General features: G+C 37.3%; 1 protein-coding gene across 1 annotated transcript in view; it reads right to left on the bottom strand.

Annotated features, from left to right (window-relative positions):
• Window positions 1-7425, bottom strand: part of LOC132561614 (uncharacterized) — a 43777-nt gene extending 36352 nt beyond the window's left edge. Inside the window, exons 1-2 of the mRNA XM_060226312.1 lie at window positions 7390-7425; window positions 4172-4207 (exon numbers count right to left, since the gene is read on the bottom strand). Of these exons, the coding sequence (XP_060082295.1) occupies window positions 4172-4207; window positions 7390-7392 (39 nt within the window). The 5' untranslated portion in view covers window positions 7393-7425. The remainder of the gene's footprint in view (window positions 1-4171; window positions 4208-7389) is intronic.
• Window positions 7426-14117: the final 6692 nt, after the last annotated feature.

Here is a 14117-nt window from a genome sequence, read left to right as displayed (position 1 = left end):
TCTCAAAAATATTGGAAATATTGAAAGAAACCAGTGCATTTATACATGTTTTAAATAAATAATGCTTATTAATCGCAAACAAATTCAATATAAACGATAAATATGAATTGTAACCTTATCAGTAGTTAGACAATAACAAGGTACATAATAAGTATATTGTAAAACTCTGCCAAAACAATACAAAGACTTCCACCAGTCTGACCGACAAAACCCACTGCCAATACTAAATGTGTGAAGGCTATGTAGCCGTAATCCGGTCTTTTTATTGTGGGGAGATGATGTGTTCATAAGTGTCAAAGTGTTCTTTGTTATATTGTATTGGAACGCCAATTCTATCCCAATCGATTTAATTAAAGTAAGTGATAAATTAATGTATAGTGCTACGTTTGTGGTTATGGAGTGGTTAGACTGGTGTGGTAGTATGTTTTATTCATTTACGTCAGATAAATATTTTAGAAGGTTATTCTTTAAATACAATTAAATTGTTTCTAAACAACTTTTTTCTGCAAAGCATTTTTAGAAACTAACACATTCCAAATTACAAACTCGTAATTACAAACATACATCAATGAATAAAGTACGGTGCTCGTATTACATAGGTAGTGTTTTATAATCATACACAACGAGAACGACCAGGTAACATAAAACATTGTATATCACTAAATTGATGTTTTAGCCTTACCGATAGGGCGAATAACATAGAATACCCCCTCCCTCCTCCGAATTAGGTTACTGGGAAAACAATGAATAAATTAATCCTTTGTTTGATTGGGCTGTATAACTTGTTTTGAAAAGCATCGTATACTTGGGTTTCATTTGTAAAATCTATTGGCGTTAGCAAAGATTCATTGAATACTAACGATATTGGGCATTTTCCTAGATTGGCATTTGTAGCAAGTGACCATTAATTGATATATCAATGATTGCACAAAAGACACCCAAGTGAATGCAACCTTTTAATGCAAGTTTAGAGTAAGATGCAGTAGAGCCAAACAATGAATTTAACTGCATCATACAGCTGTTCGGTCCTTCTAGGACTCGTCAGTGATGCTACATCATACAGCTGTTTCGTCCTTCTAGGACTCGTCAGTGATGCTACATCATACAGCTGTTCGGTCCTTCTAGGACTCGTCAGTGATGCTACATCATACAGCTGTTCGGTCCTTCTAGGACTCGTCAGTGATGCTACATCATACAGCTGTTTCGTCCTTCTACTCGTCAGTGATGCTACATCATACAGCTGTTTCGTCCTTCTAGGACTCGTCAGTGATGCTACATCATACAGCTGTTTCGTCCTTCTAGGACTCGTCAGTGATGCTACATCATACAGCTGTTTCGTCCTTCTAGGACTCGTCAGTGATGCTACATCATACAGCTGTTCGTCCTTCTAGGAGGACTCGTCAGTGATGCTACATCATACAGCTGTTTCGTCCTTCTAGGACTCGTCAGTGATGCTACATCATACAGCTGTTTCGTCCTTCTAGGACTCGTCAGTGATGCTACATCATACAGCTGTTCGGTCCTTCTAGGACTCGTCAGTGATGCTACATCATACAGCTTTTCGGTCCTTCTAGGACTCGTCAGTGATGCTACATCATACAGCTGTTCGGTCCTTCTAGGACTCGTCAGTGATGCTACATCATACAGCTGTTCGGTCCTTCTAGGACTCGTCAGTGATGCTACATCATACAGCTGTTCGGTCCTTCTAGGACTCGTCAGTGATGCTACATCATACAGCTGTTCGGTCCTTCTAGGACTCGTCAGTGATGCTACTACATGATGCTATACAGCTGTTCCTTCTAGGACTCGTCAGTGATGCTACATCATACAGCTGTTTCGTCCTTCTAGGACTCGTCAGTGATGCTACATCATACAGCTGTTCGGTCCTTCTAGGACTCGTCAGTGATGCTACATCATACAGCTGTTCGGTCCTTCTAGGACTCGTCAGTGATGCTACATCATACAGCTGTTCGGTCCTTCTAGGACTAGTGATGCTACATCATACAGCTGTTCGGTCCTTCTAGTACTCGTCAGTGATGCTACATCATACAGCTGTTCGGTCCTTCTAGGACTCGTCAGTGATGCTACATCATACAGCTGTTCGGTCCTTCTAGGACTCGTCAGAGAATCTACAGCATACAGCTGTTTCGTCCTTCTAGGACTCGTCAGTGATGCTACATCATACAGCTGTTCGTCCTTCTAGGACTCGTCAGTGATGCTACATCATACAGCTGTTCGGTCCTTCTAGGACTCGTCAGTGATGCTACATCATACAGCTGTTCGGTCCTTCTAGGACTCGTCAGTGATGCTACATCATACAGCTGTTTCGTCCTTCTAGGACTCGTCAGTGATGCTACATCATACAACTGTTTCGACTCGTCAGTCCTTCTAGGACTCGTCAGTGATGCTACATCATACAGCTGTTTCAGGACTCGTCAGTGATGCTACATCACACAGCTGTTCGGTCCTTCTAGGACTCGTCAGTGATGCTACATCATACAGCTGTTCGGTCCTTCTAGGACTCGTCAGTGATGCTACATCATACAGCTGTTCGGTCCTTCTAGGACAGCTGTTCGGTCCTTCTAGGACTCGTCAGTGATGCTACATCATACAGCTGTTCGGTCCTTCTAGGACTCGTCAGTGATGCTACATCATACAGCTGTTCGGTCCTTCTAGGACTCGTCAGTGATGCTACATCATACAGCTGTTCGGTCCTTCTAGGACTCGTCAGTGATGCTACATCATACAGCTGTTCGGTCCTTCTAGGACTCGTCAGTGATGCTACATCATACAGCTGTTCGGTCCTTCTAGGACTCGTCAGTGATGCTACATCATACAGCTGTTCGGTCCTTCTAGGACTCGTCAGTGATGCTACATCATACAGCTGTTCGGTCCTTCTAGGACTCGTCAGTGATGCTACATCATACAGCTGTTCGGTCCTTCTAGGACTCGTCAGTGATGCTACATCATACAGCTGTTCGGTCCTTCTAGGACTCGTCAGTGATGCTACATCATACAGCTGTTCGGTCCTTCTAGGACTCGTCAGTGATGCTACATCATACAGCTGTTCGGTCCTTCTAGGACTCGTCAGTGATGCTACATCATACAGCTGTTCGGTCCTTCTAGGACTCGTCAGTGATGCTACATCATACAGCTGTTCGGTCCTTCTAGGACTCGTCAGTGTTGCCTTCTAGGACTCGTCAGTGATGCTACATCATACAGCTGTTCGGTCCTTCTAGGACTCGTCAGTGATGCTACATCATACAGCTGTTCGGTCCTTCTAGGACTCGTCAGTGATGCTACATCATACAGCTGTTCGGTCCTTCTAGGACTCGTCAGTGATGCTACATCATACAGCTGTTCGGTCCTTCTAGGACTCGTCAGTGATGCTACATCATACAGCTGTTCGGTCCTTCTAGGACTCGTCAGTGATGCTACATCATACAGCTGTTCGGTCCTTCTAGGACTCGTCAGTGATGCTACATCATACAGCTGTTCGGTCCTTCTAGGACTCGTCAGTGATGCTACATCATACAGCTGTTCGGTCCTTCTAGGACTCGTCAGTGATGCTACATCATACAGCTGTTCGGTCCTTCTAGGACTCGTCAGTGATGCTACATCATACAGCTGTTCGGTCCTTCTAGGACTCGTCAGTGATGCTACATCATACAGCTGTTCGGTCCTTCTAGGACTCGTCAGTGATGCTACATCATACAGCTGTTCGGTCCTTCTAGGACTCGTCAGTGATGCTACATCATACAGCTGTTTCGTCCTTCAATGATACTAAGGGCTTAACGTTTGAAGACTATGAGGCGATTGAGGAAAATCCAAAGTTATCGCCAGAAATATCAAAATCTAACCGGAGAGGTGCAGTAGTCCCATGATTAAAGGATTTTAGTAATTTTTAGATATCAGAAATTCTAGAACAACACCAAGTACATGTGTATGAATTGAAACGTGGCCTGCAGGTAACGACAAACCTCAAAATTAAGTATAGCTTTAGATTAACTTCAAGACACTTCTTCGTTCATTACACGATTCACGATGTTTCCACTTAAAATATTGTCGTGTATGTTAAAACTTATTTGCATAACTTGAACAAGGGAGATAACATTGCATGAACATGATCAATATAAACTTTCCTATTTCAATGATTGCTCGTTGTACTTACGTCGTAATCACGTTTGTAGGTTGTCTGCTGGTAATACTGAAAAAGTAAACATGATGTTTAAAATACATTAATGAAAATAAAAACAAAGATAAACACTTATCACTAACTTCAATAAAAACAAAGGGAAAAGGAAGAAAAGAAAACTAAAATTGTTGAAATACTTCACCCATTACAATGCATTCAAATACGCTTAAGTACTGTTAAATGAAGCCTTTTTTATGTAAATAAGACAAAACAAGTTCCATGATAAATAAAACACAATATTAACATTTATTTCGACTAGGGAGTGTATAAACTAAACAAATACATGATAACATGCATTCATTGCAGCAAAATAAATGAGTAGCATTGAGGTCATACACATAAAATGTTGGTTAGATTTCGACAAGTGACTAGCTTTTCGCAATCATACCAAACCGTGTGTTAGAGAGTAAACATGACCAGCGAACGCAGCACAAATCTATGAATATTTTAATTAAATGATTGCGATGTTATTCATTACAGATGTCCATATAATAGTATAAGTATGAACTGGTTATAATGACATTGTGATGTCAGGGTATGTCAATAAAGCAATGATCGACATCAATTCGTTCTATGCATCATAACGTCACACGGACAAGGGGAAAAGTTTCCGTATAAGTGACAAGTATATAGCGTGATAAAAGGAATCTTTAAATTATGTCCATTCCATTTAAGATTAATGAAATGATTTGGGTGATGTAAGATCATATGCCTGATGAGCAAAGATATCCTGATAACAATAAGGTAAAAAGTCACAGTTATCCTTCACCATATAAATCAATTGCTGTGTAGATTACAATGCTGTACAAAAAAGCAGACTAAGCAGCTTGATGCAGATATACTGTGTATTCAGCGTTAAGATCAATGAAACATTTTGTGTGATATTTCACCAGGTGTAATGTATCTGATGTTGTGAATTCTAAATATCAGGTAAGAAGACGTAATTTAACATTTCTTAGAGAGATGATTATTTTCTGATGTCTAGTGTCACATGTACGGCTACTGACATGGCAACATGTCATGTACACGTCACCAGTTCATGGACAGATACAATACCACAAGTTCCATTCGTCGTATACTAACATACTACATTGTGTTTGTCAAGGAATAACGCATTCGGACAAGCTCGACAGTGACACATAAAAACGTAACGAATAAATACGTTACGCACATAAGCGCAATGGCGTTTACGGTAATATAACAATGATATGACCACAGAAGAGATGATCACCACATTCCTTATTTCAGAGTGTTAGCTACACAGATCTAACAATATGCTGATAGAGTTAGCAATGTAACAGGAATGAATCCAGACCAGATTATCGCACAGCTCTCGAGAAAGCTACTGATAATGAGGATACAACATGAATGCAGAACCAGGCAGCGTTAATATAACTATCCAAGTATATACAATATACTTGCCCGTGCGAACACGTCCTCCTGTAACAGTGTTATTTAGCAATCAGTAGGAGGTGAACAAATGTCACACTGTCCTTCGTAGTTATAACCAGGTTTAAGATGTCCCATTAGGTTATGTTTGTGTAGTTTACTCTATCAAAATAACGTTTTATCTTTGTTATCTGTTAACTAGTTGTGGACTAGATACTACAGCAAGGGTTTCTAAACATTACTCTTTGAAGTTACACAAGGTTTAAGATGTACCAGTCATATTTCTACGTTCTCTAGTATTAAGTTATGTTGATTTGGTTTACAATATTTAAATATTATTTCGTCTCTGCTATCTGTTAAATAGATTGAGTTGTGGACTAGATACTACAACACAATTTGGTACAAAGCAAACGTTTACGATAAAGAAAGACAGTATGGCGTATATATGTTACTTTGTTACGTCTGGGTATCTGTCCTAATAACCAGTATGGCGTATATATGTTACTTTGTTACGTCTGGGTATCTGTCCTAATGACAAGTATGGGGTATATATGTTACTTTGTTACGTCTGGGTATCTGTCCTAATGACCAGTATGGTGTATATATGTTACTTTGTTACGTCTGGGTATCTGTCCTAATGACCAGTATGGCATATATATTTTACTTTGTTACGTCTGTGTATCTGTCCTAATGACCAGTATGGCGTATATATGTTACTTTGTTACGTCTGTGTATCTGTCCTAATAACCAGTATGGTGTATATATGTCACTTTGTTACGTCTGGGTATCTGTCCTAATAACCAGTATGGGGTATATATGTCACTTTGTTACGTCTGGGTATCTGTCCTAATGACAAGTATGGCATATATATGTCACTTTGTTACATCTGGGTATCTGTCCTAATGACAAGTATGGGGTATATATGTCACTTTGTTACGTCTGGGTATCTGTCCTAGTAACCAGTATGGTGTATATATGTTACTTTGTTACGTCTGTGTATCTGTCCTAATGACCAGTATGGTGTATATATGTTACTTTGTTACGTCTGTGTATCTGTCCTAATTACCAGTATGGTGTATATATGTTACTTTGTTACGTCTGGGTATCTGTCCTAATGACCAGTATGGTGTATATATGTTACTTTGTTACGTCTGGGTATCTGTCCTAATGACCAGTATGGTGTATATATGTTACTTTGTTAAGTCTGTGTATCTGTCCTAATGACCAGTATGGCGTATATGTCACTTTGTTACGTCTGGTAATCTGTATCAATTTTCTTTGTTGTCTGTTGATTTAACCATTATTTTTGTTTTCTATCGGTCCTAATGACCAGTATAGTGTTATACAGCACTACGACAACACGATCTAGCACAGTTCTTTAATACACCTACCCTGTTTGTTTTCATACCTAGCATGTTCTGGAACAAAATTGTACACACACCCGAAATTAAGAATTATCCTGATATTGTGTTCTCATTCATTAGTTTTCTTTAGTCCAGCATGCTACATTACGTTTGTCTACGATACTGTATCATGTCCACTAAAATCCAACAGCTATGTCTATAACGAATTTCACGATCAGGAGGTTGTATCAATTTTCTTTGTTGTCTGTTGATTTAACCATTAGCATTTTTGTTTTCTATCTTATATCGGTCAATTGTTTTATTCTAACCTACTTCCTGTCTTTACGTGATACGAAATCGATATCTAAAGATAAAGTGCTAACGTGGTAACGTCATATCGTCTTGTAAAATAACACTATTATGTAACTTTATTGATTGTACAAACATGTAGATAATACCTACCATTATCAATGATTTTCATGAAGATCTCCGCGGCAACTATTCTTGGTGAACTATCACCTGAAACGACAAATATCCAATAGTAAGTACTAACTCAACTTTAGATACACAATAATTAAAAAATGAGAATGTAAAATGTCATTTTGTTTTTATCATGTGATATAGAGTGTCACGTCGTATGTATATATTTATTGTTTGTGTATGTTCGGTGTTTTCGTCGTTCCTGTCGGGCCACCGTATCTTGTGGAGTAACCAGGTGAGTGGGAATTCACGCGACTGCTGAGTGGGAATTCATGACAGTCGCGTGAATTCCCAAGCGGTTGTTTACAGGTTATTTACAGGTGTTTCGTCCTTCTAGGACTCGTCAGTGATGCTACATCATACAGCTGTTTGTCCTTATAGGACTAATCAGTGATACAACATCATATAGCTGTTCCATCCTTATGGGACCCGTCAGTGATGCTACAACATTCGTCCTTATATGACCCGTCAGTGATGCTACATCATACAGGTGTTTCGTCCTTATAGGAATCGCCACCGATGCTACAACATTATAGCTGTTTGTCCTTCTAGGACTATTCAGTGATGCTACATCATATAGCTGTTCGTCCTTATAGGACTCGTCAGTGATGCTACATCATATAGCTGTCCGTCCTTATAGGACTCGTCAGTGATGCTACATCTTATAGCTGTTTCGTCCTTATAGGACTCGTCAGTGATGCTGAAGGCCTTGATGATGAAGTCTAGGAGGCGACTGAGGAAAATTCAAAGTGATCGAAAGAAAAGTCAAAATCTAGATACAGCAGCCCCATGATTTAATAATCTTCGTATTTTCATGTATTAAATAATTTTTAAAACAGCGTACAATCGTATGCCAGAAAAAGTGACCAATGAGTATATCAGTACCACCAATTCTAGTTTCTCTTTCAAAGTAATTATTTCTAGCAATCAGCGTTGTTGTTTTTTGATTTTCCGGTGAAAATCAAACAAACCCCATCAATCTGTCTATCCGTCGAAAAGGTAAACAAGATGTGAGCTTTACACTTTGATCTCGGCATAAGTGTTTGTTACATGAATAATGTTGACAAATGTTATGTGAACAGCGTTCCCTGTGGTATCTTGTTTGATTACATATTGCTTTAGTTTCAGAGTCTATTTTGATTAGTGATTAGATTTAGAAGAAACTAGAATGTGACAAGAAATTGACAGAAATTTCATTCCTCGTAAAATGGAACCTTTTATGTCTATATACGCTGCTTCAGGGCCTTCAGCCTGTCTACACACATTCATTAGTTCCGTAAGTCTCAAAACGTTAATAACGACATAACCAATGAACATAACCAGGAGCACAATGGACCACCAGACAAATTAACGAGCATCAAACACATCTAACTTTACATCACACAATGGACCACCAGACAAATTAACTAGCATCAAATACATCTAACTTTACATCACACAATGGACCACCAGACAAATTAACGAGCATCAAATACATCTAACTTTACATCACACAATGGACCACCAGACAAATTAACGAGCATCAAATACATCTAACTTTACATCACACAATGGACCACCAGACAAATTAACGAGCATCAAACACATCTAACTTTACATCACACAATGGACCACCAGACAAATTAACTAGCATCAAATACATCTAACTTTACATCACACAATGGACCACCAGACAAATTAACGAGCATCAAATACATCTAACTTTACATCACACAATGGACCACCAGACAAATTAACGAGCATCAAATACACATCTAACTTTACATCACACAATGGACCACCAGACAAATTAACTAGCATCAAATACATCTAACTTTACATCACACAATGGACCACCAGACAAATTAACTAGCATCAAATACATCTAACTTTACATCACACAATGGACCACCAGACAAATTAACTAGCATCAAATACATCTAACTTTACATCACACAATGGACCACCAGACAAATTAACGAGCATCAAATACATCTAACTTCATAACACACATTGTACCACCACAAATATTAACGAGCATCAAACACATCTAACTTCATAACACACATTGTACCACCACAAATATTAACGAGCATCGAACACATCTAACTTCATAACACACATTGTACCACCACAAATATTAACGAGCATCAAACACATCTAACTTCATAACACACATTGTACCACCACAAATATTAACGAGCATCAAACACATCTAACTTCCTACCACACAATGTACCACCAAACATATAAACGAGCATCAAATACATCTAACTTCATAACACACATTGTACCACCACAAATATTAACGAGCATCAAACACATCTAACTTCTCTCACACACACAATTAACTAGCAAACATTGTATATTAACGAGCATCAAATACATCTAACTTCCTAACACACATTGTACCACCACAAATATTAACGAGCATCAAACACATCTAACACACATTGTACCACCACAAATATCTAACTTCATCACACACATTGACCACCAGCATCAAATTAACTAGCATCAAATACATCTAACTTCATAACACACATTGTACCACCACAAATATTACACACACATCTTTGATTACACAATGTGCTATTACCACAGAACACATCTATTTTGAACACACATTGAGCATCAAACACATCTAACTTTACATCACACAATGGACCACCACAAATGGCATCAAATACATCTAACTTTAACACACATTGTACCACTATATTAACGAGCATCAAACACATCTAACTTCTACCACACAATTACACCACACGAATCAAACACATCTAACTTTACATCACACAATGGACCACCAGACAAATTAACTAGCATCAAATACATCTAACTCCATAACACACATTGTAAAACCACACATATAAACGAGCATCGAACACATCTAACTTCATAACACACATTGTACCACCACAAATATTAACGAGCATCAAACACATCTATCTAACTTCATAACACACATTGTACCACAAGACATATTAACGAGCATCAAACACATCTAACTTTACATCACACAATGGACCACCAGACAAATTAACGAGCATCAAATACATCTAACTTTACATCACACAATGGACCACCAGACAAATTAACGAGCATCAAATACATCTAACTTCATAACACACATTGTAAAACCACACATATTAACGAGCATCAAACACATCTAACTTCCTACCACACAATGTACCATCAAACATATTAACGAGCATCAAACACATCTAACTTTACATCACACAATGGACCACCAGACAAATTAACGAGCATCAAACACATCTAACTTCATAACACACATTGTACCACCACAAATATTAACGAGCATCAAACACATCTAACTTCATAACACACAATGTACCACCAAACATATTAACGAGCATCAAACACATCTAACTTTACATCACACAATGGACCACCAGACAAGTTAACGAGCATCAAACACATCTAACTTCATAACACACATTGTACCACCAGACAATATTAACGAGCATCAAACACATCTAACTTCACAACACACAATGTACCACCAGAAATATTAACGAGCATCAAACACATCTAACTTTACATCACACAATGGTCCACCAGACATATTAACGAGCATCAAACACATCTAACTTCATACCACACAATGTACCACCAGACATATTAACGAGCATCAAACACATCTAACTGTACACCACACAATGTACCACCAGACAAATTAATGAGCATAGAACACATCTAACTTCATAACACACATTGTACCACCACAAATATTAACGAGCATCAAACACATCTAACTTTACATCACACAATGGACCACCAGACAAATTAACTAGCATCAAATACATCTAACTCCATAACACACATTGTAAAACCACACATATTAACGAGCATCAAACACATCTAACTTCATAACACACAATGTACCACCAAACATATTAACGAGCATCAAATACATCTAACTTTACATCACACAATGGACCACCAGACAAGTTAACGAGCATCAAACACATCTAACTTTACATCACACAATGGTCCACCAGACATCAAACACATCTAACTTCCTACCACACAATGTACCACCAAACATATAAACGAGCATCAAACACATCTAACTTTACATCACACAATGGACCACCAGACATATTAACGAGCATCAAACACATCTAACTGTACATCACACAATGGACCACCAGACAAATTAACGAGCATCAAACACATCTAACTTTACATCACACAATGTACCACCAGGCAAATTAAGGAGCATAGAACACATCTAACTTCCTACCACACAATGTACCACCAGACATATTAACGAGCATCAAATACATCTAACTCCATAACACACATTGTACCACCACAAATATTAACGAGCATCAAACACATCTAACTTCCTACCACACAATGTACCACCAGACATATTAACGAGCGTCAAACACATCTAACTTCATAACACACAATGTACCATCAGGCAAATGAACGAGCATGGAGCACATTCATATTACTAAAGCTAATTTTTGTCAAATGCATTTTTACACAATATTCGTAATACATTTCTGGACCATATCATTGCATAGATCCCTTTTATAACACAGGAAGAGAGCTCTGCACTATTCCATGTACTTAAAATATAGGCGCATGATATTGATCACGAATCTTAATACATTCATACAGTCTTTTAGTTATCAATATTGTTCGATAAGGTTAAAGAAGCGTGCAGGTAAATACCGCAATGTCAGCTTACCAATAAGCACATACTATTTATTATATTTATAACAAATGCTGAGATTTGTACACCTGTATTAAAAACGTATGACCTCAATTCAAGGTTAGGTAAATAAATACCTTTTTAGAGCGGTATAATTCTAATACACATTAAATACATGAATCAACGTACCTATTAAATAAACCTGTGAACAGGTTTCCTAATGAATATTACTTCTGTCAAACTGTGTGTTTCTTACCTTATTCAATTCATTATTTGATGGGTGTAACCATTTCATAGATAATGTTGATAATTTTGTGCATTTGTTAATCTTTTATTATAAGGCAGTAAGCTTAATTCTCTAGTGAGAAAAATACACGGTATATCATAAGCGAAACAATATTTTAAGGATAAATGATTATTACCTGCACAGTGTAATATAGAATGATAAAGAATCATCATGAAGAGCACGACAGTCCCTATCTAGAACTTTATAAAGGACACAAACATTTACAGCTCATATCAATATCAGATACAGCAAAAACAACAAGAAAATACCAATATGTGCACAAAATCATAATCAACGCCCAAAACCAATGAAAATAGGGCACAATAGGAACAAAACAAACTACAAAGAAAACAAAAGCATGTATTTTACAAGAGTTATCATGGTCTGCTTCAGTGACGATACTGCCAGGTAAATATAGATCAATGCAGTAAGTAATGTCACGTTCTCAAATCAATATTAAGGTAGAACAACAAACAAATTAACGAGTATCAAACACGTCCAGTTTCATATCGCAATAACAATTAGAATATTTTCAATGAGATCACTGTGTCGACCGTTAAACTTGTCTATTTTTTAAAACCCGGTTTTTTGTCTGTCAATCGACGAAATCTTGCACGAAACTCGTGATATAGCTTAACAAATATGATTTACACTAAACTGAGGAGGTAGGAATTCGCCAGAATTTGGAAACCATATCCACGTAGCTTGTTTTCCAATCCTCTATAGTTCTATATACTGATAGCGTTAACAATCCATCCATCAAATGTAATTCAATCGCGAAACTTTAGTCCAGCCAAAAAAAAAAACCTACAGCATATTTGGTCCTAATTCATTTCATTGTCGTCATACCTTTCACAGGTCTTGAATTTTGTACCAATTATAATTAGCCGATACACTTAAACCATATCAAAAACCTACAAACAATAAGCACTGAGATCCGTGTTTGACAACAAGCTGTTCCGTACTGTATTTATATAGACACTGCTATATATACATACCATTCCCTTCTAGTAACTGATTATTTCTTAAGAATCATAACTATCCACGGGCCAGCAGTTTATCATACTGTATCACGAGAAATATGTTTACTTACTATCAAACACTTTATCACTTCTGTATATAAAACACGATATGACTTCTGTATATAAAACACTTTATCACTTCTTTATATAAAACACGATATGACTTTTATATACAAAACACGATATGACTTCTGTATATAAAACACTTTATCACTTCTTTATATAAAACACGATATGACTTTTGTATATTAAACACTTTATCACTTCTTTATATAAAACATCATATGACTTTTGTATATAAAACACGATATGACTTTTGTATATAATGAAATAACTTCTGTACATGAAACATATGACTCTACTTGGTGGTATTTAGGTGTCTACTAAAATAGTAAGTGTACTGATGGACGAATACAGATAATGTAGAATGAATTTATCGATATTTCGTCAACCATAACATGTGTTGTCATTGCCACGCTTCTTGTCAACTTGTCAATATTTCACAGGCGACTGCTCTGCTTATCAATATTGTATACCTCTAGAGACGACTGTGGTTATATTAAGGTGATTTGTTCGAGGAGAAAAAATTCTATCTTTGATACTTACAAAAGAAAATACTGTGGGTTTCTAATAAACACCTGTATCAATTGTAAAATAAATGATGATCGATGTCAATATCAGATCAGCACATTGTCATTTCTTCCTCAGATCTGCACAATTAGCTTGGAGA

Source organism: Ylistrum balloti, unplaced genomic scaffold, assembly GCF_031769215.1.
Source record: "Ylistrum balloti isolate Yb309-2 unplaced genomic scaffold, AGI_CSIRO_Ybal_v1 Utg371242, whole genome shotgun sequence".
NCBI lineage: Eukaryota > Metazoa > Mollusca > Bivalvia > Pectinida > Pectinidae > Ylistrum > Ylistrum balloti.
Note: the sequence above shows the minus strand (reverse complement) of the source record. Positions and strands in the feature narration are given on the sequence as shown.